The 22,356-nt window shown below is 41.5% G+C and overlaps 1 protein-coding gene across 5 annotated transcripts in view; it reads left to right on the forward strand.

The window, feature by feature from the left end:
• The window catches only part of LOC129550338 (ADAMTS-like protein 3), a 408,047-nt gene that overhangs the window by 235,874 nt on the left and 149,817 nt on the right, over nt 1-22,356 (forward strand). For all 5 annotated transcript variants that reach the window (XM_055417913.2, XM_088829596.1, XM_088829595.1 and 2 more), the window contains 6 exons: nt 1,047-1,158; nt 5,144-5,282; nt 6,829-6,879; nt 9,721-9,925; nt 13,689-13,836; nt 16,248-16,332. In XM_055417913.2, coding sequence (XP_055273888.2) covers nt 1,047-1,158; nt 5,144-5,282; nt 6,829-6,879; nt 9,721-9,925; nt 13,689-13,836; nt 16,248-16,332 — 740 coding nt within the window. The remainder of the gene's footprint in view (nt 1-1,046; nt 1,159-5,143; nt 5,283-6,828; nt 6,880-9,720; nt 9,926-13,688; nt 13,837-16,247; nt 16,333-22,356) is intronic.

Here is a 22,356-nt window from a genome sequence, read left to right on the forward strand (position 1 = left end):
GACTTTATTTTTTTGGGCTCCAAAATCACTGCAGATGCTGATTGCAGCCATGAAATTAAAAGATACTTACTCCCTGGAAGGAAAGTTATGACCAACCTAGATAGTATATTAAAAAGCAGAGACATTACTTTGCCAACAAACGTCTGTCTAGTCAAGGCTATGGTTTTTCCCGTGGTCATGTATGGATGTGAGAGTTGGACTGTGAAGAAAGCTGATCGCCGAAGAATTGATGCTTTTGAACTGTGGTGCTGGAGAAGACTCTTGAGAGTCCCTTGGACTGCAAGGAGATCCAACCAGTCCATTCTAAAGGAGATCGATCCTGGGTGTTCATTGGAAGGACTGATGCTAAAGCTGAAACTGCAATACTTTGGCCACCTCATGCAACAAGGTGACTCACTGGTAAAGACTCTGATGCTGGGAGGGATTGGGGGCGGGAGGAGAAGGGGACGACAGAGAATGAGATGGCTGGATGGCCATCTATGGACATGAGTTTGAGTGTACTCCAGGAATTGGTGATGGACAGGGAGGCCTGGCGTGCTTTGATTCATGTGGTCACAAAGAGTCGGTCACGACTGAGCAACTGAACTGAACTGAACTGAATAGGAACTTACTATATAGCACAGGGAACTCTACTCAGTGTCTGTGATGATCTAAATGGGAAAGAAATCCAAAACGGGATATATATATACAAATGGCTGATTCACTTTGCTGTACAGTAGAAACTAACAGCATTGTAAAGCAACTATATGCCAATAAGTATTTTTTTAAAAAATCTGCCTACATTTTTGTGAACTCATTCACAAGCATGGAATTACCTGGAAAAATGACTCCAGGGAGAATGGTTGAAGATCTTCTGAAATCCCGTTTATGACAAATTTAGTTGAAATGCTATCACATCTTAACATTCTGGGAATCTTCATGTACGAGAGTGTGTTGTAATAGACATGTTTATCTACCTAGGTGACTTGTATTCACCTCATGTTGAAAGATGTGGAAGGCACTGTTTCATTGCATGCAGATGTGTTATCACAATTCTCTCTGTCCAGACTAGGTACACTGTGACTAAGGACAGCGTGGTCCAGTTCTTCTTCTACCAGCCTATCAGCCATCAGTGGAGACAAACTGACTTCTTTCCCTGCACTGTGACATGTGGAGGAGGTGAGGCACAGGCTTTGTTCCTAAATATTTAGAGCTCAGAGTTAAAAATGACATGTTTGTGTTTTTGAAGCTGGCTTTAAAGTTAGTGTGCTAATTAGAGATGTGTAACCACGCAGCATCTTACTCCACGGCCTGGGACACAGTGGGGTTAATGAGCATGCATCTGCCTTATTCTTGAAACAGTTGAAAACTGGATTTAGAGAACACCCTTTCCTTTGAGCAAAGAACTGGAAACATGTTTGCATGTCTCTCATGGACCCAAAAATAAGAGCAAAGAGATAGGGAGGCTTTCAAATTCTATGCCTTTTAAAATTCTAATCCTAAATAATTCTTTTTCATTCTAATTATCCATGAGAAAAACAACAAATATCTCTTTAGTTTTAATCTATTTTCTAGCTTTCACACACAGTTAAATATGTGTTTTCATTTGGACACCGAAGTTAAAAGAGACACTTTCCATTCTGGGAGGGACATATACAGTGGGACTCAGCTTAGTTCAGTTGGTTCAGTTCTTGGGAGGAGAATGCTGCTGCTGCTGCTAAGTCACTAACAGTCATGTCCGACTCTGTGCGACCCCATAGACGGCAGCCTACCAGGCTTCCCCGTCCCTGGGATTCTCCAGGCAAGAACACTGGAGTGGGTTGCCATTTCCTTCTCCAATGCATGAAAGTGAAAAGTGAAAGTGAAGTCGCTCAGTCATGTCCGACTCTTCGCGACCCCCTGGACTGCAGCCTACCAGGCTCCTCCATCCATGGGATTTTCCGGGCAAGAGGACTGGAGTGGGTTGCCATTGCCTTAGGTTTTCTCATATCTGGATGCCCAAGGAAAGCCACAATCAGCCCTGCTGGTCGGGATTCCAACCTTCATGGGAATCGCCTGGCTGTGAGTCCATCACCAAAGATGGCATTATCTGTGAGGACAGAAGGAACATGTTAGGCTCCTTTTGGAGGTTCCCCCAACATCCTGCCATTTTCTGTACACCAGCAGAATTTCAGTACATTTGTTCTTAATGTAGGAAAGCAGTCTGTCTTGTTTCTTTCTCTTTTAGTTATCTGTGTACTGTGACAAAATTAAGGAGGAAAATTAATTGTCTCTCTCCCCAAATTATAAACACCTGTATGCTCTTTGTCTCCTTCTAGAAATATGTTTCCATTTAGAACAAAGAAATTTTTCTTCGACTCGAGGATCTGTAATTTCATTCTGTTATTATTTGGGGGAAAATACACACACGTAAAATCCACAAGGAAAACATTACCAAAATCTAATTATATTAGTAATCGAATCTACATGATTTATGTAAATGGCATTTCAGAGTTTGGGATAATGAGGAAGACTAGTATGCTGGTCTCCAAGTACTTGGGTGGACTTCCTCAGTTCTGTCTGCAGTCATCTGTGTGGGACACGTGAGGTTAGTTCAGGGAAAGTACCTGGACTGGCATTGCCATCTGATGTTGCAGACTTTCTGGCCGATATTGGCGCCCAAGTCAAATTTTATTGACGCCATTTGGATTTTCGTTCCTGTGGTTTTTGACCTTGCTTTTTATAATGCATACCAGTCTGTCCTTCTACGCTCAGCTTACATTTAAGCCACAACTTGTAGGAAGCTGTCTAGTGTTTATAAAATCAGATTGCTTTCAGCCATTGGGCCTTTAAATGTATTTTTGGAACTTTATACCAGTTGACTAAGGCTGAGAACTTAATTTTGGACTTTTTTTTTCTTCTGAAGAGCTCATTCTGGTTTTGAAAAATTACCTTTTTAAAAAACTTAACATGACACTTATACAGTGACAGGAAGCTTGGAATCAGATCTTTCAGGAAGTAGAAGCATCGTTTTGTGAGTTGCTTTTTGAATCCATATGGAATGTTCACTTTCCTCAGAGACTGTACACACTGATGGAATAGAATCAGGAATAAGTCTTCATTCCTTCTTCTTTGAAGGCTTCTGAGGCAGGGGGAGATGTAGATGGGAGGGTTTTGTTCCCTGTATAGAAAATGCTATTTCCCTAGTTAGAAAGTTCATTGTTGTCAGAGGTAACCTAGGTAGCCCAGGGCAGGAAATGAGTAAAGTGTACTGCTGCTGCTGCTGCTGCTAAGTCATTTCAGTCGTGTCCGACTCTGTGTGACCGCATAGACGGAAGCCCACCAGGCTCCCCCGTTCCTGGGATTCTCCAGGCAAGAACCCTGGAGTGGGTTAATGGAATATTATACAGAAGAACGAAACAACAGCTCAGTACAAGGGTAATGTAACATTGAGTGGGAAAAGTAGAAAACAAAAGACAATTTAAGACACAGTATCATTTATTTAGTCAAAGCAGATACACATGAAACAACATTACAAAAGACGGATATATATTTAACACATTAACAATAAATAGATGTCTCTGGGGGATTGTAATGGAAGAAGGGGAAATATAAGGAAACAAGAGCCTTGCACAGTGCCATGACAACTGTAAAGAGATATGACACTGAATAACCTTCTGTACATGAGCTCCAAAAATTTTCAAAGGAGTCTATTATAACTTTCTAATCATAAGTGCTGAAAACAGGGACTTCCCTGGTGGTCCAGTGGTTAGGACTTTGCCTTCCAATGCAGGAATTGCAGGTTTGATCCCTGGTTGGATAACTAAGATCCCACATGCCTTGTGGCCAAAAAGAAAAAGAAAAAAACAAAAACATAAAACAGAAACAGTACTATAGCAAATTCAATAAAGACTTTAAAAATAAAATGGTCCATATCAAAACAAAAATCTTAAAAAGTAAGTTCTAAGTATAACACAAATCAGTTATAATGCAAGTTATAATGCAAGTAGTCATTCTCAATCTTGGTCAGATATTTCAGTCATCTTAGAAGAACCCAAGAGTCTTTTTTTAAAAATCTTGTTTTTTTTTTTTTTTTGCTGCTCAGTTCAGTTCAATTGCTCAGTCGTGTCTGACTCTTTGTTTGTAACTCCATGGACTGCAGCATGCCAGGCCTCCCTGTCCATCACCAACTCCCAGAGTTTACTCATACTCACGTCCATTGAGTCAGTGATGCCATTCAACCATCTCATCCTCTGTCGTCCCCTTCTCCTCCCGCTTTCAATCTTTCCCAGCATCAGGGTCTTTTCAAATGAGTCAGTTCTTTGCATCAGGTGGCCGAAGTATTGGAGTTTCAGCTTCAGCATCAGTCCTTCCAATGAATATTCAGGACTTATTTCCTTTAAGATTGACTGGTTGGATCTCCTTTCTGTCTCCTTTCTGACTCTCAAGAGTCTTCTCCAGCACCACAGTTCAAAAGCATCAATTCTTCGGTGCTCAGCTTTCTTTATAGTCCAACTCTCACATTCATACATGACTACTGGAAAAACAATAGCATTGACTAGACGGACCTTTGTTGGCAAAGTAATGTCTTTGCTTTTTAATATACTGTCTCGGTTGGTCATAACTTTTCTGCTGCTGCTGTACCATATCACCCAGCCTTTGTTTAAAGATTTGCATTTTTAACAAAGCTTTGACACTCATGATCTTATTCACTCCCCACAGTAACTGTAAACCCAAAGGAGTTTGGGAAGCTGGAAGCAGCACTCAGTCCAATTGCTAGCTCTCCATAAGTGCTTTTGCTAAAGCACCTTACACCCTCTTCCGATTAAGCAGTGGATATCTGCTGCTTCTACCTTATAGGTAGCCTGGGAATAAGGGAACTGCCGTATTTCTTCAGTTGCAGTGTGACCATGGGAACAGATAGGACCCAGTCCTCCCACTTTGACCTGTGGGAATGCTGATTTCTTGACTGTAATGCTTCTGATTTCATTGGACAAGGAGGGTACCTGGGTGCTGGTATGTGTTAAAAGCTCCCACATGGTTCTGTTTGTTATACAACCAGGGTTGAGAACCACTGAGTTGAGTTTCTTAAAGAAGAAAGAAAAAAATGTCTGGCAAGCAATAACATTGCCAAGGAAATCCCAAATGGATGCAATACTCAGACACTCCTGTTCTGCCACTTTAGGGTATCAGCTCAATTCTGCTGAATGTGTGGATATCCGCTTGAAGAGGGTAGTTCCTGACCATTATTGCCATTACTACCCTGAAAATGTGAAACCAAAACCCAAACTGAAGGAATGCAGCATGGATCCTTGCCCATCAAGGTTTGTGTCACTGCCCTTGGGTACATGTGGAATATTATTCTGCTATTAAAAGTAATGCAGTTGAGTCTGTTCTAATGAGGTGTATGAACCTGGAGCCTGTTGTACAGGCTGAAGTAAGTCAGGAGAAAGACAGATATCATATGTTAAAACGTATATATGAAATCTAGAAAGATGGGACTGATGAGCCTATTTGCGGGGCAACAATGGAGACACAAACATAGAGAACAGACTTGTAGACGCAATGAGGAAAGGAGAGGGTGGGATGAGTTGAAAGAATGACATTAAAACATACATTACCATATGTAAAACAGACAGCTGGTGGGAATTTGCTGTATGACACAGGGAGCCTGTGTGACACAGGCTGATTCATGTTGATGGATGGCAGAAACCATCACAATTTTGTAAAGCAGTTATTCTTCAATTAAAAATTTAAGAAAAGAAATCAACAGCAGCTGTGACTGATCCATCCTTATCAAGCAACACAGTTCCATTGCATGACCTTGAATATACCCTGGTGGCAGGTACCTGCGAACCTATTTATAACTGTGGTCAGGAGGCATTAGGCTCATCTGCTCACTCATCTGGTTCGCGCTTGTGGGCTCTGTGTCCATGTGCTGTGACCTTTCACTTTTTGTCATGAACCTCTCTGAGCATGTCTTGTTTATACAACATGAAAGGTCTCTTCATTCAAGTACATCTAGTCCACCTACCATCTGTGAATATCGATAATTCACCATTTTAGCTTTTTAAACTGGGTTACCGATGACCACATTTCAACTTTTGAGGTGTTCACCTTAAACTCAGTATAAATAATGCATAGTGCAGGAAGTTCAGAGTTTGACTGCCAGAGCAGAAAAGCTATGCATAAACCATCCTGCTGCATAATTTAGTACCTGGAGACTTGGATTACCAACTTCTGGATTGGGGAAGTTTCTTGGCTTTGCTACAGGATCCTAAAATAACAGCACACTATCAAGTCCCAGAATCCCCCAGCTCTCTGCCAGCTGGCTGAGGCAGTGTGCAAGTGGAAAGGGAAGCGTTCTCAGTGGATTTCATTTCCTATCACGAAGCTGTGCATTTCCTGTAATCCCAGGTGTACACAATCACGAATAGAGGCCTTTTCAAAAGATAGATTCTGTTAAACAAAGTGGTTTTCTAAAGATCCTGCTAATAAGACAGTGTGTTTATATCATGAATATATTTTATCACAATAATTTAAGAGGATAAAAGTGAATAAATAGATTTATCTAAATTAAGAGATGATGAACATATACTACTTTAATGAGTATATATTATTAGCTTCATTTTCTTCATTTTTATATAGAATTGGGTAAGTTGTATATCAGAGATGTTACTGAAAATTAAGGAGATGGTAGCAGAAGTGTACAAGTGGAAACGGGATTTGGGGGGAAATGGTTCAGAACAGTTGGCATATTAAGTGTCATTATAATTTGAAATAGCTCTGTCTTTTGTCGTATGAGACCTGTACTAGTCAAATGAGTAAATGTATTGAATAGTAATTATATTCTCACAATTTCATTTTTAGCGATGGATTTAAAGAGATCATGCCCTATGACCACTTCCAGCCCCTCCCTCGGTGAGTTACATGTTTCCTTTTCCTTTCTGTAATATGCTCTAAGCAGTTTGCAAGGAGCTTTCAGTTCAGTTCAGTTCAGTTCACTTGCTCAGTCGTGTCTGACTCTTTGCGACCCCATGAATCACAGCACGCCAGGCCTCCCTGTCCATCACCAATTCCCGGAGTTCACTCAAACTCATGTCCATTGAGTCGGTGATGCCATCCAGCCATCTCATTCTCTGTCGTCCCCTTCTCCTCCCGCCCCCAATCCCTCCCAGCATCAGAGTCTTTTCCAGTGAGTCAACTCTTCACATGAGGTGGCCAAAGTATTGTAGTTTCATCTTTAGCATCAGTCCTTCCAATGAACACCCAGGACTGAACTCCTTTAGAATGGACTGGTTGGATCTCCTTGCAGTCCAAGGGACTCTCAAGAGTCTTCTCCAGCACCACAGTTCAAAAGCATCAATTCTTTGGTGATCAGCTTTCTTCACAGTCCAACTCTCACATCCATACATGACCACTGGAAAAACCATAATCTTGACTAGACAGACCTTTGTTGGCAAAGTAATGTCTCTGCTTTTTAATGTGCTATTTAGGTTGGTCATAACTTTCCTTCCAAGGAGTAAGCGTCTTTTAATTTCATGGCTTCAATCAGCATCCGCAGTGATTTTGGAGCCCAAAAAAATAAAGTCTGACACTGTTTTCCCATCTATTTCCCATGAAGTGATGGGACCAGATGCCATGATCTTTGTTTTCTGAATGTTGAGCTTCAAGCCAACCTTTTCACTCTCCTCTTTCACTTTCATCAAGAGGCTTTTGAGTTCCTCTTCACTTTGTGCCATAAGGATGGTGTCATCTGCATATCTGAGGTTATTGATATTTCTCCCGGCAATCCTGATTCCAGCTTGTGCTTATTCTAGCCCAGCGTTCCTCATGATGTACTCTGCATATAAGTTAAATAAGCAGGGTGACAATATACAACCTTGACGGACTCCTTTCCCTGTTTGGAACCAGTCTGTTGTTCCATGTCCAGTTCTAACTGTTGCTTCCTGACCTGAATACAGGTTTCTCAAGAGGCAGGTCAGGTGGTCTGGTATTCCCATCTCTTTCAGAATTTTCCACAGTTTATTGTGATCCACACAATCAAAGGTTTTCGCATAGTCAATGAAGCAGAAATAGATGTTTTTCTGGTTCCAAAGAATAGCAAGGAGAGATAAGAAGGCCTTCCTCAGCGATCAATGCAAAGAAATAGAGGAAAACAACAGAATAGGAAAAACAAGAGATCTCTTCAAGAAAATTAGAGATACCAAGGGAACATTTCAAGCAAAGATGGGCTCAATAAAGGACAGAAATGGTATGGACCTAACAGAAGCAGAAGATATTAAGAAGAGGTGGCAAAAATACACAGAAGAGCTGTACAAAAAAGATCTTCATGACCAAGATAATCACGATGGAGTGATCACTCACCTAGAGCCAGACATCTTGGAATGTGAAGTCAAGTGGGCCTTAGAAAGCAGCACTATGAACAAAGCTAGTGGAGGTGATGGAATTCCAGTTGAACTGTTTCAAATCCTGAAAGATGATGCTGTGAAAGTGCTGCACTCAATATGCCAGCAAATTTGGAAAACTCAGCAGTGGCCACAGGACTGGAAAAGGTCAGTTTTCATTCCAATCCCAAAGAAAGGCAATGCCAAAGAATGCTCAAACTACCGCACAGTTGCACTCATCTCACACACTAGTGAAGTCATGCTCAAAATTCTCCAAGCCAGGCTTCAGCAATATGTGAACCGTGAACTTCCAGATGTTCAAGCTGGATTAGAAAAGGCAGAGGCACCGGAGATCAAATTGCCAACATCCACTGGATCATGGAAAAAGCAGGGAGCTTTAGTATCTGTGAAAGGTGAAAGTGAAGTCACTCAGTCATGTCCAACTCTTTGCAACCCCATGGACTTTAACCTACCAGGCTCCTCAGTCCATGGGATTTTCCAGGCAAGAATACTGGAGTGTGTTGCTATTTCCTTCGCCAGAGAATCTTCCCGACCCAGGGATGGAACCTGGGTTTCCCACACTGCAAGCAGGCTTTTTACTGTCTGAGCCACTGGGGAAGCCCATGGTATCTGTAGCAGTAGTCTTAAATGTATGAGACTAGACCCTTTACAGAGAGCTAAGGGAACAAAGACTTTAATTACATAATAAGATTTTTCTAAGAATTAGATGGAATAGGCTGCCTCAAAGGTAATATTTTCTGTCACTGGAGATGTCAAGCATGCATTTACACCTAGGTATTAAGAGGGGAACTTCCCTGGTGGCTCAGTCGGTAAAGAATCTGCCTGTAATGTGGGAGACCTGGGTTTGATCCCTGGGTTGGGAAGACCCCCTGGCGGAGGGCATGGCAACCCACTCCAGTATTCTTGCCTGGAGAATCCCCATGGACAGAGGAGCCTGACAGGCTACAGTCCATGGGGTCTCAAAGAGTCAGACATGACTGAGTGACTAAGCACAGCATGTTACAGAGGGAGGTAACACATTCCAGTTGATTAGATTTTGCATTCCCTTTTATACCTAGACATGTTAGGATGGTTTTTTCTGACTCTTAGTTTGTATGATTCCCTGGTAATACTGTCTATTGGTGTTTTATACTTTAGAGTCAGATTGAAGATGCTTTCACTCAACGGCCCTGTTGTTATACTGGGGCAGGTGTGTTACTCCCATCTGACAATAAGCTTCAGGACCAAGCAGTTAAGACAACACAGTGTGTAGTAGTTAAGATTGAAGTTTTATGGCTGTACTTGTTGTAATCAACTTTGGAAACTTGAAGCAAGCAACAAATGAATAATGTGTTTTCACTTATTTGCTTTTGAGCTGGGAACATAACCCTTGGACTGCATGTTCAGTGTCCTGTGGAGGTGGGATTCAGAGACGGACCTTTGTGTGTGTGGAGGAGTCCATGCATGGAGAGATACTTCAAGTGGAAGAATGGAAGTGCATGTATGCACCCAAACCCAAGGTGATGCAAACCTGCAATCTGTTCGACTGTCCCAAGTGGATTGCCATGGAGTGGTCTCAGGTAAGATTTGAGAACACGCCACTTTTGATTCAGTCTCAGACTTTAATGATTATTTGCTCTGTGGCCAATACTGTCCTGGGCAACATGGCAGATGCAGAAGTTGTATGTGAACACGGTTCCTACTCCTGAAGAGCTGAGAAGACAGTTGAAGGATGATGTGAGGGAGAATGTTGGAGGCATCAGAGCAGGTAAGAATGATTGAGAACCGTGGTATATCTGAAAGAAACAGGTATTGAAACAGTTATTTGGAAAGTCTTTGTTGCCCTTGTAGTGCTTAACCCTTGTTTCAGATTCTCCGACTTTAACCATGCAGGAGCCCAAAGAAGGCCTCACTGTGGGGTATGGCTAAGCCAGGATGGTGGAGTAAAGCAGAAATGACACAGAACGACTGGAGGCTGAAAAGGCCCTAATTCATCTGGATTAAAGAGGGAACTCATGTTATTAAGAATTGGAAGATTAAGACAGAGATGCTAAAACTGACACTGGAAGTGTGTTCTTTTTTAAAATATTTATTTATTTTATTTGGCTACACCAGATCTTACTTGAGGCACGTGGGATCTTCGATCTTTTCTGTGGCATGTGGGCTCTCTTTAGTTGTGTCATGAGGAATCTTTAGTTGTGGCATATGGGATCTTCTTCTCTCACCAGGGATTGAAACTAGGCCTCTTGCATTGGGAAGGCTGCGTTCTAGCCACTGGACCACCAAGGGAGTCCCTAGAAGTGTATTCTTAATATGATGGTTACTATGAAGCTTCACTATTTTTGTTGAAGAGAATAAATATGTTATATTTTAAGTAAATGAGGTAAGATAGACTGATGCTGGGAAAGCTCAGAGGCAGACAGCCTATTTGGAAGCCACTGAGATATCGTTGTTCAGTCACTAAGTCGTGTCTGACTCTTTGGGGCCCTGTGCACTGCAGCATCCCAGGCTCCCCTGTCCTTCACTATCTCCCGGTGTTTACTCAGACTCAAGTCCATTGAGTTGGTGATGCTATCTAACCATTTCATCCTCTGTTGTCTGCTTCTCCTCTTGCCTTCAGTCTTTCCCAGAATCAGGGTCTTTTCCAATGAATCAGTTCTTTTACTCAGGTGGCCAAGAGCTTCAGCTTCAACATAAGTCCTTCCAATGAATATTCAGGGTTGATTCCCTTTAGGATTGATTTGGCTTGATATCTTTGCTGTCCAGGGGACTCTCAAGAGTCTTCTCTAACACCACAGTTTGAAAACATTAATTCTTTGGTGCTCAACCTTCTTTATGGTCCAACTCTCACATCCATACATGATGACTGGAAAAACCATAGCTTTGACTGTAGGGACCTTTGTTGGCGAAGTAATGTCTCTGCTTTTTTAATACACTGTCTAGGTTTGTTCTAGCTTTCCTTCCAAGGAACAAGCATCTTTTAATTTCATGGCTGCAGTCACCATCTACAGTAATTTTGGAGTCCAAGTGATTATTGAATTTATGAATTAAAAGAAATGAGGACAATCTCAGAGACCTCTGGGATAATGTTAAATGCCCCAACATTCAAATCATAGGAGTCCCAGAAGAAGACAAAAAGAAAGACCATGAGAAAATACTTGAGGAGATGATAGTTGAAAACTTCCCTAAAATGGGGAAGGAAATAATCATCCACGTCCAAGAAACCCAGAGAGTCCCAAACAGGATAAACCCAAGGCAAAATACCCCAAGACACCTATTAATCAAATTAACAAAGATCAAACACAAAGAACAAATATTAAAAACAGCGAGGGAAAAACAACAAATAACACACAAGGGGATTCCCCTAAGGATAACAGCTGAACTTTCAATAGAAACTCTTCAGGCCAGGAGGGAATGGCAGGGCATACTTAAAGTGATGAAAGAAAATAGCCTACAGCCCAGATTACTGTACCCAGCAGATCTCATTCAAATATGAAGGAGAAATCAAAAGCTTTACAGACAAGCAAAAGCTGAGAGAATTCAGCATCACCAAACCAGCTCTCCAACAAATGCTAAAGGACCTTCTCTAGACAGGAAACACAGAAAGAGTGTATAAACTCGAACCCAAAACAATAAAGTAAATAGCAATGGGATCACACTTATCAATAATTACCTTAAACGTAAATGGGTTGAATGCCCCAACCAAAAGACAAAGACTGGCTGAATGGATACAGAAACAAGACCCCCATATATGTTGTCTACAGGAGACCCACCTCAAAACGAGGGACACATACAGACTGAAAGTGAAGGGCTGGAAAAAGACATTCCACGCAAATGGAGACCAAAAGAAAGCAGGAGTAGCAATACTCATATCAGATAAAATTGACTTTAAAACAAAGGCTGTGAAAAGAGACAGAGAAGGACACTACATAATGATCAAAGGATCAATCCAAGAAGAAGATATAACAATTATAAATATATATGCACCCAACATAGGAGGACTGCAATATGTAAGACAAATGCTAACAAGTATGAAAGGGGAAATTAACAATAACACAAAGAGGTGACTTTTAAGAAAAAAGAATACAAAACACAAATATTGAGTATCTAAATAAATGTTTATTTAGAATAATGAAATTGTAAGAAATTACAAGTATATTAAAGCTGACAACCCTAATGGGACCCTGGACTGGAGTTAAGAATAATGTATCAGTATTGGTTTATCAGTTGTAACAAAGGTACCACATTAATGCAAGATATTAATATTGGGGGATACTGTGTGTAAGGGAGAGGGGGCATATGTTAACTCTTATACTAACTGGTCAGTTTTCTTTTTTAAAATTATTTTATTTTATTTTTATTGCACTATAATCACTGCTCAATTTTTCTGTAAACCTTCAGTTCAGTTCAGTTCAGTTCAGTCGCTCAGTCGTGTCCGACTGTTTGCGACCCCATGAATCACAGCACGCCAGGCCTCCCTGTCCATCACCAACTCCTGGAGTTCACTCAAACTCATGTCTATCAAGTCGGTGATGCCATCCAGCCATCTCATTCTCTGTCATCCCCTTCTCCTCCTGTCCCCGATCCCTCCCAGCATCATAGTCTTTTCCAGTGAGTCAGTAGTCCTAAAAACTAGTCTTGATTAAAAAAAAAAAAACACGCATACATAGATATAAACTTACCAACATAATGTACATAAACTGAAAAGATATCCTGGATATTCATGACTTGAGAAAATTCCATTCATAGGCAAAAGTACCTTCTAAATCATAAGCAAATTATTCAAAAAAAGAAATACTGACAACATAAAATTCACAAAATTTAGAGAAAATAGCATAATGTTTTCATTCATTTTAACTGCCTTATTACACCTATAGTATTTTTTCCTACATTTTTGGCTGAATACTCTTAGGAGGCCTTTTCATATGATATTTTTGCAAGATAAGTTTCTATACACAGACTAGAAAGGTAATCTTGTAGCATGGTTGAGCAAAATTTGATATCTTTATAATTAACTGTTTCAAAAGGTTTCTTTTGTCTTCACAGATTGTTTTGAATGATGTTGTGTGAATTTTTAATCAAGTTTGAGAAAAACCTATATTAAGTTTCTTTCATATTTGTATAGAAATATTTTAGGACGTTTCAATATTTCTTGTGCTGTGATCTCACCTGCAGTAATTTTCAAAGTGAGAATTGGAAGTAATCTTGTAAGGGAGGGGCCCTGAAGCAGAAGAATCATGGGAAATTAGCCTCCACCCCCTTCCTTATATAATGTTTATCTGATGATCTTTTTTGTTTAATATTTATGTAGAATTTCATTGACTTCTCTTTTTATCTCTGAAGTGCACAGTGACTTGTGGCCGAGGGTTACGTTATCGAGTTGTGCTGTGCATCAACCACCGTGGACAGCACGTTGGTGGCTGTAACCCACAACTGAAGTTACACATCAAAGAAGAATGTATCATTCCCATCCCCTGTTATAAACCGAAAGGTAAATTTGTGGTGCATTTTAAAGTGAAATCAGGTGGTGCTTTCCAGCTGTCTTACTGCAGCATTTGCATTTAAACATACTAACTTTCTTACAAAAACTGTTCACTGGCAGATTGACCTGTCCACCTAGATAAAGAAGTGAAGCCTATGTCATTAATTAATCTTGAAGAGAAACTTCGATCTGTTGATTCAGTGCAGTAAGTCCCCTACATACGGATGAGTTCCATTCTGAGAGCTGGTTCATAAATCCAATTTGTTTGTAAGTCCAACAAAGTTAGCCTAGGTACCCAGCTAACACAATTAGTTATATAGTAGTGTACTGTAATAGGTTTATCATGCTTTTCACACAAACAATACATTAAAAAAAATAAAGGAAACACTTTTTTTTTAATTGGAGGCTCATTAATTTACAATATTGTATTGATTTTGCATACATTGACATGAATCTGCCACGGGTGTACATGTGTTCCCCATCCTGAACCCCCCTCCCACCTCCCTCCCCATCCAGTATGGTACTGGCACAAAGGAAACACTTTTAATCTTACAGTAAGTACCTTAAGAAGTACAGTAGTGTAGAACATGGGCTGGCATCGACTGAACAGGCAAGAAGAGTTACTAACTGGAGGAGGGAGAGGGCGTGGGAGATGGTAGAGCAGAAGGATTGTTGCAATAGGATACAGAAGACAGGCTGCAGTGTCACTCGTGCCTGATGTTTATGGTACAGGTTCTGGTTCCTTGCTCAACCAGATGCACATTCACATCTTTGGAAGTTCACACCTTGAAGGGTCATATGTAGGAGACTTACTGTACAGGTACAGTGGCTTCTGTCTGTTTAGGCTTATATTAACATTTCTTAGTGGACATAACACGTGAACCACAGCCTTGTCTAACTCATTGAAACTATGAGCCATGCCATATAGGGCCACCCAAGATGGACAGGTCATGGTGGAGAGTTCTGACAAAGCGTGGTCCACTGGAGAAGGGAATGGCAAACAACTTCAGTATTCTTGCTTTGAGAACCCCACGAACAGTATGAAAAGGCAAAAAGATAGGACACTGAAAGATGAACTCCTCAGGTCAGTAGGTGCCCAATATGCTACTGGAGATCAGTTGAGAAATAACTCCAGAAAGAAGTGGACATAAAATTACGTGATGCAGTGCCTGCTTTGAAGAACAAGGAGGAGGAGGATGAAGAGAGAGAGGAATAGGAAAATTCCTACCTGCCTTCCACCAGAGTGGAAGGAACAGTGTCCTCTTCATTGTACGTCCTATTGTCTACCATGAGCAAAGAAAACTTTCTAGAGTGAAAGTCTGGATTTATAGACTAAATCTCCAGTTTAGATTTATAGATGAACTCAGAAATTTTTGTGTGGTTCCATTTGTTCCACATGAATTAGCAGACATGGGTAGCATCCATGGATGAGCAAACCTTGGCACCACCTCTTGGGTATGTATGTGTTTCCCTCTAGACAGGATTATTTCCATACACACACTTTAGTAAGGTATTACCAATCCTTGTGACAAGTATTTCCTTTTGGAAATGGAAAAAGAATTACTTCCAAGTGTCAATGCCAAGAAATCGTCCTTATTAGCCCATTAGAGAGGATGGTAAGATTCTTCTTCATGATTTCTGGGTGCATTCTTCATACAAATAGCCTCATAAGCAACTAATTCTTCATTTCTTTCACGATGTCTGTCTGCTGGAAAAATCGCTGGTTTCCATGCAAGGTACTAATACTGATTATATAACTTCTCCAGGGAAGTCTTTTCTCCTTCTTTTCTGCAGTCAGTGGCACCTTTATAGCCACTTTCTTAGCGTCTGCGATTTCTCCAAAGCAGTCCAAAATTATTTCCCTTCTCACTTCATAATTAGATGGTTTCTTCACATCTTAGGAAGCTTCAAAGGACAGAGAAGGGCACCAGCTTGCTCCTGCAGGCCAACTGTAATTGGTAATTATCTCTCTTAACAACTACGACATTTTAAAGTTTGAGTAAACCATAGTACAGACTTTCCTCCTCGCAGTTTTCTAAGCCTTCTTTGTTATTTGCTTGTCTCTATTAATTTCTTCATTCAGTGGGCAAAAGATGTGTGGCAAAAGAAAGCAAACCGATCTGGTTGAAATCTGAGCTTTAATATGCAAACAACAGAGATTTGTACTGATTTATAAAAGGTGTTTTTATGCTAACTTGGTGAATGTATTCAACTGTGTCATGGGATTGTTTGGTTGCATTCTGATAATGTGTTAATTAAAAAAATATATGACAGAAATTTTTGATTCCATCCAGAAGCCACTTCATGCACTGTTCATTTGAAAAAAAATTGATGAACTCTCCAGTAAATAACAATCACATGTCCAACTCTTGAATGATTAACAGTAATTAAGCTTGTTGTTTATGTTCCTTTTTCCTTAGAAAAAAGTCCAGTGGAAGCTAAATTACCTTGGCTGAAACAAGCTCAAGAACTAGAAGAGACCAGAATAGCAACAGAAGAACCAACGTGAGTCCAGGACCTTTTATGGGAGTATTCAGGGCCTAGCCAGTTAACATGATATATGTCATTTTTGTACTCACTGGAGTACAATGATATGTTTCAGATCCAAATGACCTGGATTTGCAGACTCTAGAGAGCCTGAACTGGCTAGAATTCTCCTCTATTGCACAATTCAGCAGTCTTACTTTGGCAGCGTCTACGAGAAGCACAGAAAAGAACAGTGCCTTTTAACTCAAAGCAGACTCAGTAGTCTGTTACAGTCACCAGATTGGGGGTAATATCTAGATCTAGATTAACGTGTATGATTTGACCAAAGACCATCACAGTGTTAACCAAATAAACCAATCATTCCGTGGATAAGACTCGGCCAATGTTTATCAAACCAGTTAAGCTGAAATGATGGCCTGAGTAGTTATCAGGAGAACTCCCAGAGCTGCTGTGGTATGGGGCATGGAAGAACATTGCACCAGGAGTCTTGGAGCCTAGAACCACCACTTGTAACCGTGTGACCTTAGACAAGTCTTTCATTTTTCTGTAACTCATTTTCCTTACTTACAAAATGAGAAGGCCAGGCTTAATCTCTAGAGAGATCAAAAATCCAATGACTTCTGTCCACATGAGATTTGGCAAGTTTGGGCTGTCATGGTATCCATGGAGATATAGTATCAAGAGCATGTCAAGAAACATTCTGGAGGTGAAGGTATGGGGACCTAAAGAGATAAAGAGAGCAAGGAATCAAAGAGATTGAATCTTACCCAGGAATCTAGAAGCAAAACAGCATCAGTGATAGACTTGAGGAATTGGACAGGACAGCTGATTCCACATCAGATATGTGAAGCCTGCAGTGCTGACAGGCTGTCATAGGGAGAACAATTCACAGGGAGTCAGAGGAAAGCAGATATCAGAGGCTGGGTGGCCAGTCTCTCTCTTCAACACCTTCAGCAAGGGCACAGTTCAATGCATTGAGAGCTCTTTCTTGGATTGAACAACCTGAGTTATTTGCAGTATTTTTTCCTTTTGAGCCAGAATATAACCTTCCAATTTCTGCTTTCTAAAACAGAAAAAAACACATCCCACGTGACAAGTTTTCACAAATTTGCAGAAAACTGAATCCCTGGAGCACTATCTTTCCCAGGTTCATCATTCTTAGCCTTTTCAGTGGTTTTTGTGTATTGTTTTTAGATCCCTTACCAACCCCGTTGCTCGTCTCAGAGCAGGCTCTCATCCGTCAATGTCCCTTTTCACTGTGTTGCAACCCAGCAGTGAGCCCCATGGACATATGGATTCCTTTTCTTTGAGAAGGCACCTTGCTTCCAGTGACCAAGGTGGCCAAGAAAACTGGCACATCACACTATGACATGTGCAGAACATCTGGATGTGAACCCAGAAGACATTGTGAGCACCGTGAGATGAATGACCCCAGAGTAACTGACTGAAGAGAGGAATGTTTGGCGCGTGATGGAAGTGTGGAGGTTTAGAGGGAAAAGTGGAGTCAAAAATCGATCTTGGGAACTGCCCTAGTGGTCCAGTGACTAAGACTCCAAGCTCCTAGCGCAGGGGGCCCAGGTTTGATTCCTGGTCGGGGAACTAGATCCCACATACCACAACTGAGAGTTTGCATGCTGACACTAAAAAGATCCTACAGCCCACAAGTAAGGTTGAAGATGAAGATTGAAGCTCCCCCATATGCTGCAACAAAGAGCCAGTGCAGCCAAATCAATAAATATTTTTTTCTAAAGTGGATCATGTGTTCAAAAAAAAGTGGATCATGAAAGAGTAGGAGTCGTCAACAGAAGAAGGAATAGATCCAAGGAAGGCTCACTGTTAGAAAGAGCAAGGAAGCAAAGCCTTAAAGGAGAGGCAGCAGGTAGTATTCAGACTTCACAGGAAACCAAGGAACAGCTTCGGGGACTGAGGAAAAGCTGTTTTGTTTGACAAAGTCTTCCTCAGTTAATTTTATTTATTTTTTTAAAAATTAATTAATTTATTTTACTTTACAATACTGTATTGGTTTTGCCATACATTGACTTGAATCCACCATGGGTGTACTTGTGTTCCCCATCCTGAAACCCCCTCCCTCCTCCTGCCCCATCCCATCCCTCTGGGTCATCCCAGTGCATCCTGTATCATGCATCAAACCTGGACTGGTGATTCGATTCACATATGATAATTTACATGTTTCAATGCCATTCTCCCATATCATCCTGCCCTTGCTATCTCCCATAGAGTCTGAAAGACTGTTCTATACATCTGTATCTCTTTTGCTGTCTTGCATACAGAGTTATCATTATCATCTTTCTAAATTCCATATATATGTGTTAGTATACTGTATTGGTATTTTTCTTTCTGGTTTACTTCACTCTGTAGAATAGGCTCCAGTTTCATCCACCTCATTAGAACTGATTCAAATGTATTCTTTTTAATGGCTGAGTAATATTCCATTGTATATATGTACCACAGCTTTCTTATCCATTCGTCTGGGGATGGACATCTAGGTTGTTTCTATGTCCTGGCTCTTGTAAACAGTGCTGTGATGAACATTGGGGTACACATGTCTCTTTCTACTCTGGTTTCCTCGGTGTGTATTTTCAGAAGTGGGATTGCTGGGTCATATGGCAGTTCTATTTCCAACTTTTTAAGGAATCATACTAGTTTGCATTCCTACTGACAGTGAAAGAGGGTTCCCTTTTCTCCACACCCTCAGCAACATTTATTGCTTGTAGACTTTTGGATAGCAGCTATTCTGACTGGCATGAGATGGTACCTCATTGTGGTTTTGATTTGCATTTCTTTGATAATAAGTGATGTTGAGCATCTTTTCATGTGTTTGTTAGCCATCTGTATGTCTTCTTTGGAAAAATATCTGTTTAGTTCTTTGGCCCACTTTTTGATTGGGTTGTTTATTTTTCTGGCATTGAGCTGCAGGAGTTGCTTGTATATTTTTTAGATTAATTCTTTGTCTGTTGCTTCATTTGCTATTATTTTCTCCCATTCTGAAGGCTGTCTTTTCACCTTGCTTATAACCAGGGCCCACATCAGACAGTTCCCAGCAGAGAAAATTCAGTTAATTTTAGAGCAGTAGCGTTCAAAGTGTAGAGAAGTAAAATGTTGCAGATCTTTAAGGAATGAATTCTGAATTACAAGGAAATGGGACAATGGGTATTTGACTACTCAAGAAGGAAGACTGGTAGTCAAGTTGATGAAAAGGAAGGGTTGTAGGTATGTATTTTATTTTTGTTGGTGTTTTTCATTTGAAGTTAGGGCAACCTTAAACATATTAAAAAGGTCATAAGGATTTTAGACAGTTACCATCTCTAGACTTCTCAGTTGTACAAGAAGGGTGTTAGGCTAAATGCTACTGGAAGCTTCTCCCAGCTCTGATCTCCTGTGGTTCTGTAAGGGATGGAATCTAGAGAAGAAAAGGAACTTGGACGCCTGCAAGGGAGTCTGTAGCTGTCACACAAGGATGGTCAGGGAGTTCTCAGTCTTGAATGATACATCCTGCCAGGGTCTCTTCTCAGAACAGAGCTGTTATCTAGTATTTGTTCTCTACGTCTGTGTCTGTATTTCTGCTTTGTAAATAAGATCACCTATACCATTTGCTGGTGGCTCAGAGGGTAAAGCGTCTGCCTGCAATCCAGGAGACCTGGGTTAGAACCCTGGGTCAGGAAGATCCCCTGGAGAAGGAAATGGCAACCCACTCCAGTACTCTTGCCTGGAAAATCTCATGGACAGAGAAGCCTGGTAGACTACAGTCCATGGGATCGCAAAGAGTCAGACACGACTGAGCGACTTCACTTTCACTATACCATTTTCTAGCTTCCACATGTATGTGTTAATAGATCGTATTTATTTTTCTCTTTCTGACTTCACTCTTTATGACATTCTCTAGTTCCACATTCCCCATGCTTCTACAGATGATCCAATATTGTTCCTTTTTATGGCTGAGTAATATTCCATGGGGCTTCCCTGGTGGCTCAGATGGTAAAGAATCCACCTACAATGCAGGAGACCTGGGTTCAATCCCTGGGTTGGGAAGATCCCCTGGAAAAAACGGTGGCAACACACTCCAGTATTCTTGCCTGGAGAATCCTCATGGACAGAGGCGCCTACTGGGCTACAGTCTATGGGTTCACCAAGAGTCAGACATGACTGAGCGACTTTCACTTTCACTTTTGATCTCCTCAGATCCACCCAGTCTGGCTAAGGCAGAAGTCTAATCTTTTCTTACAGTATTCATCATATCCCAATGTTTCCCCATTTCCTAAAGACTTATGCTTGTTCACCAGCCAACAAGTCATAGTGGGGTAGGTATCACCCTTCCTGACTACCAGCCTCATCTCTGACCACACCCCCCACCCCCAACTTAGACTGGAATGGGGTGCTCCAGCATTCGCTGCTGTTGGCTGTTCCTTGCCTGTAATGAGCTGCCTCCTTCACTTTAACCATGTTCTCCTTTCTGTTGGGAATGGCACCCACCTCGATTTTGAAAAAGCTTTTTTTGGTTGTTATAGAAAATATCAAGTCTGTATGAAAGACGAGAGAACAGTATGACAACCCCATCTATGAGTCTGTCTCTCAGCTGCAACAGTTATCAACTCAGGGCCACTCTTGTTTCATCCGCACGGCTGCCTCCACCCACAATGGGGCATTTTTGAAGCACACCCAGACAGCATGTCATTTCATTCATAAATACTTAAGTGTGTCTCTTTAAAAGAGAAAGATTTGTTTTTGATCATCAGAATACCACTGTAAAAAATTTTTTTGGCCATGCCACATGGCATGTGGGATCTTAGTTCTCTGACCAGGGATGGAACCTGTGCCCTCTGTATTGGAAGCTCGGAGTCTTAACCACTGGACCATCAGGGAAGTCCCCATAATACCACTTTTCAAAGTGTGGTCCTCAGATTGCTTCTTTTAGAAGCACCTGTGATGCTATTTAAAATGCAGATTTCTGAACCTCACCAAGTCAGGCATTCTGGGAGCATTTTTTTTTTCCTTTTGGCTCTGCCAGTTCTTTTTAAAATTGTGGTAAAATAGACATACAATGGAGCATCTTAACCCTTTTTAAGTGTTCAGTTCACTGGTATTAAGTACATTGACACTATTGTGCAACTCTCACCACCATCCATCTCCAGGAGTTTTCATCATCCCCACCACAAATTCTGTACCCAGGAAGCACTGTACCCATCCCCTGTCCCTTTCCCTGCAGCCCGTGGTCATCTCTGTTCTACTTCCATCTCTATGGATTTGTCAGCAGCATGTTTTAGCAAACACCCTGGGTGACTGGCAAGGGGGGTGGTGCATCCAAATTTGGGAACTATCGGATCAGATGATCTCTTGTGTCCCTTTTGGTGGTGGGGGTTTTAGTCGCTCAGTCATATCCAACTGTCTGTGGCCCTGTGGACTGTTGCCTGCCAGGCTCCCCTTTCCTTGGGGTTTCCCAGGCGAGAATACTGAGTAGGTAGCCATTCCCTTCTCCAGGCGATCTTCCCGACCCAGGGATCGAATTCATGTCTCCTGCATTGGCAGGTGGGTTACCAACTAAGCCACCAGTGAAACCAGGCTCTTTCTTAAGTTTTCCCTAACTGGAAAAGGGCCCTGTCGTGTAAGCTGCAGCAGAGTCTGGCCCCATGTTCATCGTCAAAGGCTTATCAGCCCCACTTGACTTTGGTGGTGGCTCTTCCTGTTCACATTCACTGAGCAAAGCTGATCCGCCCTCTCCTTCTGTGGGACTGCTTCTTCCTCCCCAACACCTGTTCCTGGGCCTGAACGGCTGCCTCTCTCCACCTTCCCCCTCCCTCCCTCTGTGGTCTCTCTGCGATTTTCCTTTATAAGTCACGCTACCTGGCGGTTTCTGCCCTGTTCCCGCGTCTAGTGTGAAGTTTATGGTTTCCTCCCACCACTCTGACTCTAGTCATTCCCTTGATTTCCAAACAAAACCACAGCATAGCTCAGCTTCCAGTTCATCCTTTTATTCCCCTTGTCTTTGTGGTTTGGGGATGCTTGCCTGTTGACAGTGAGCGAGAA

Source organism: Moschus berezovskii, chromosome 21 (genome assembly GCF_049115385.1).
Source record: "Moschus berezovskii isolate FMDL1 chromosome 21, NW_MosBer_1.0, whole genome shotgun sequence".
NCBI classification, from domain to species: Eukaryota; Metazoa; Chordata; class Mammalia; order Artiodactyla; family Moschidae; genus Moschus; species Moschus berezovskii.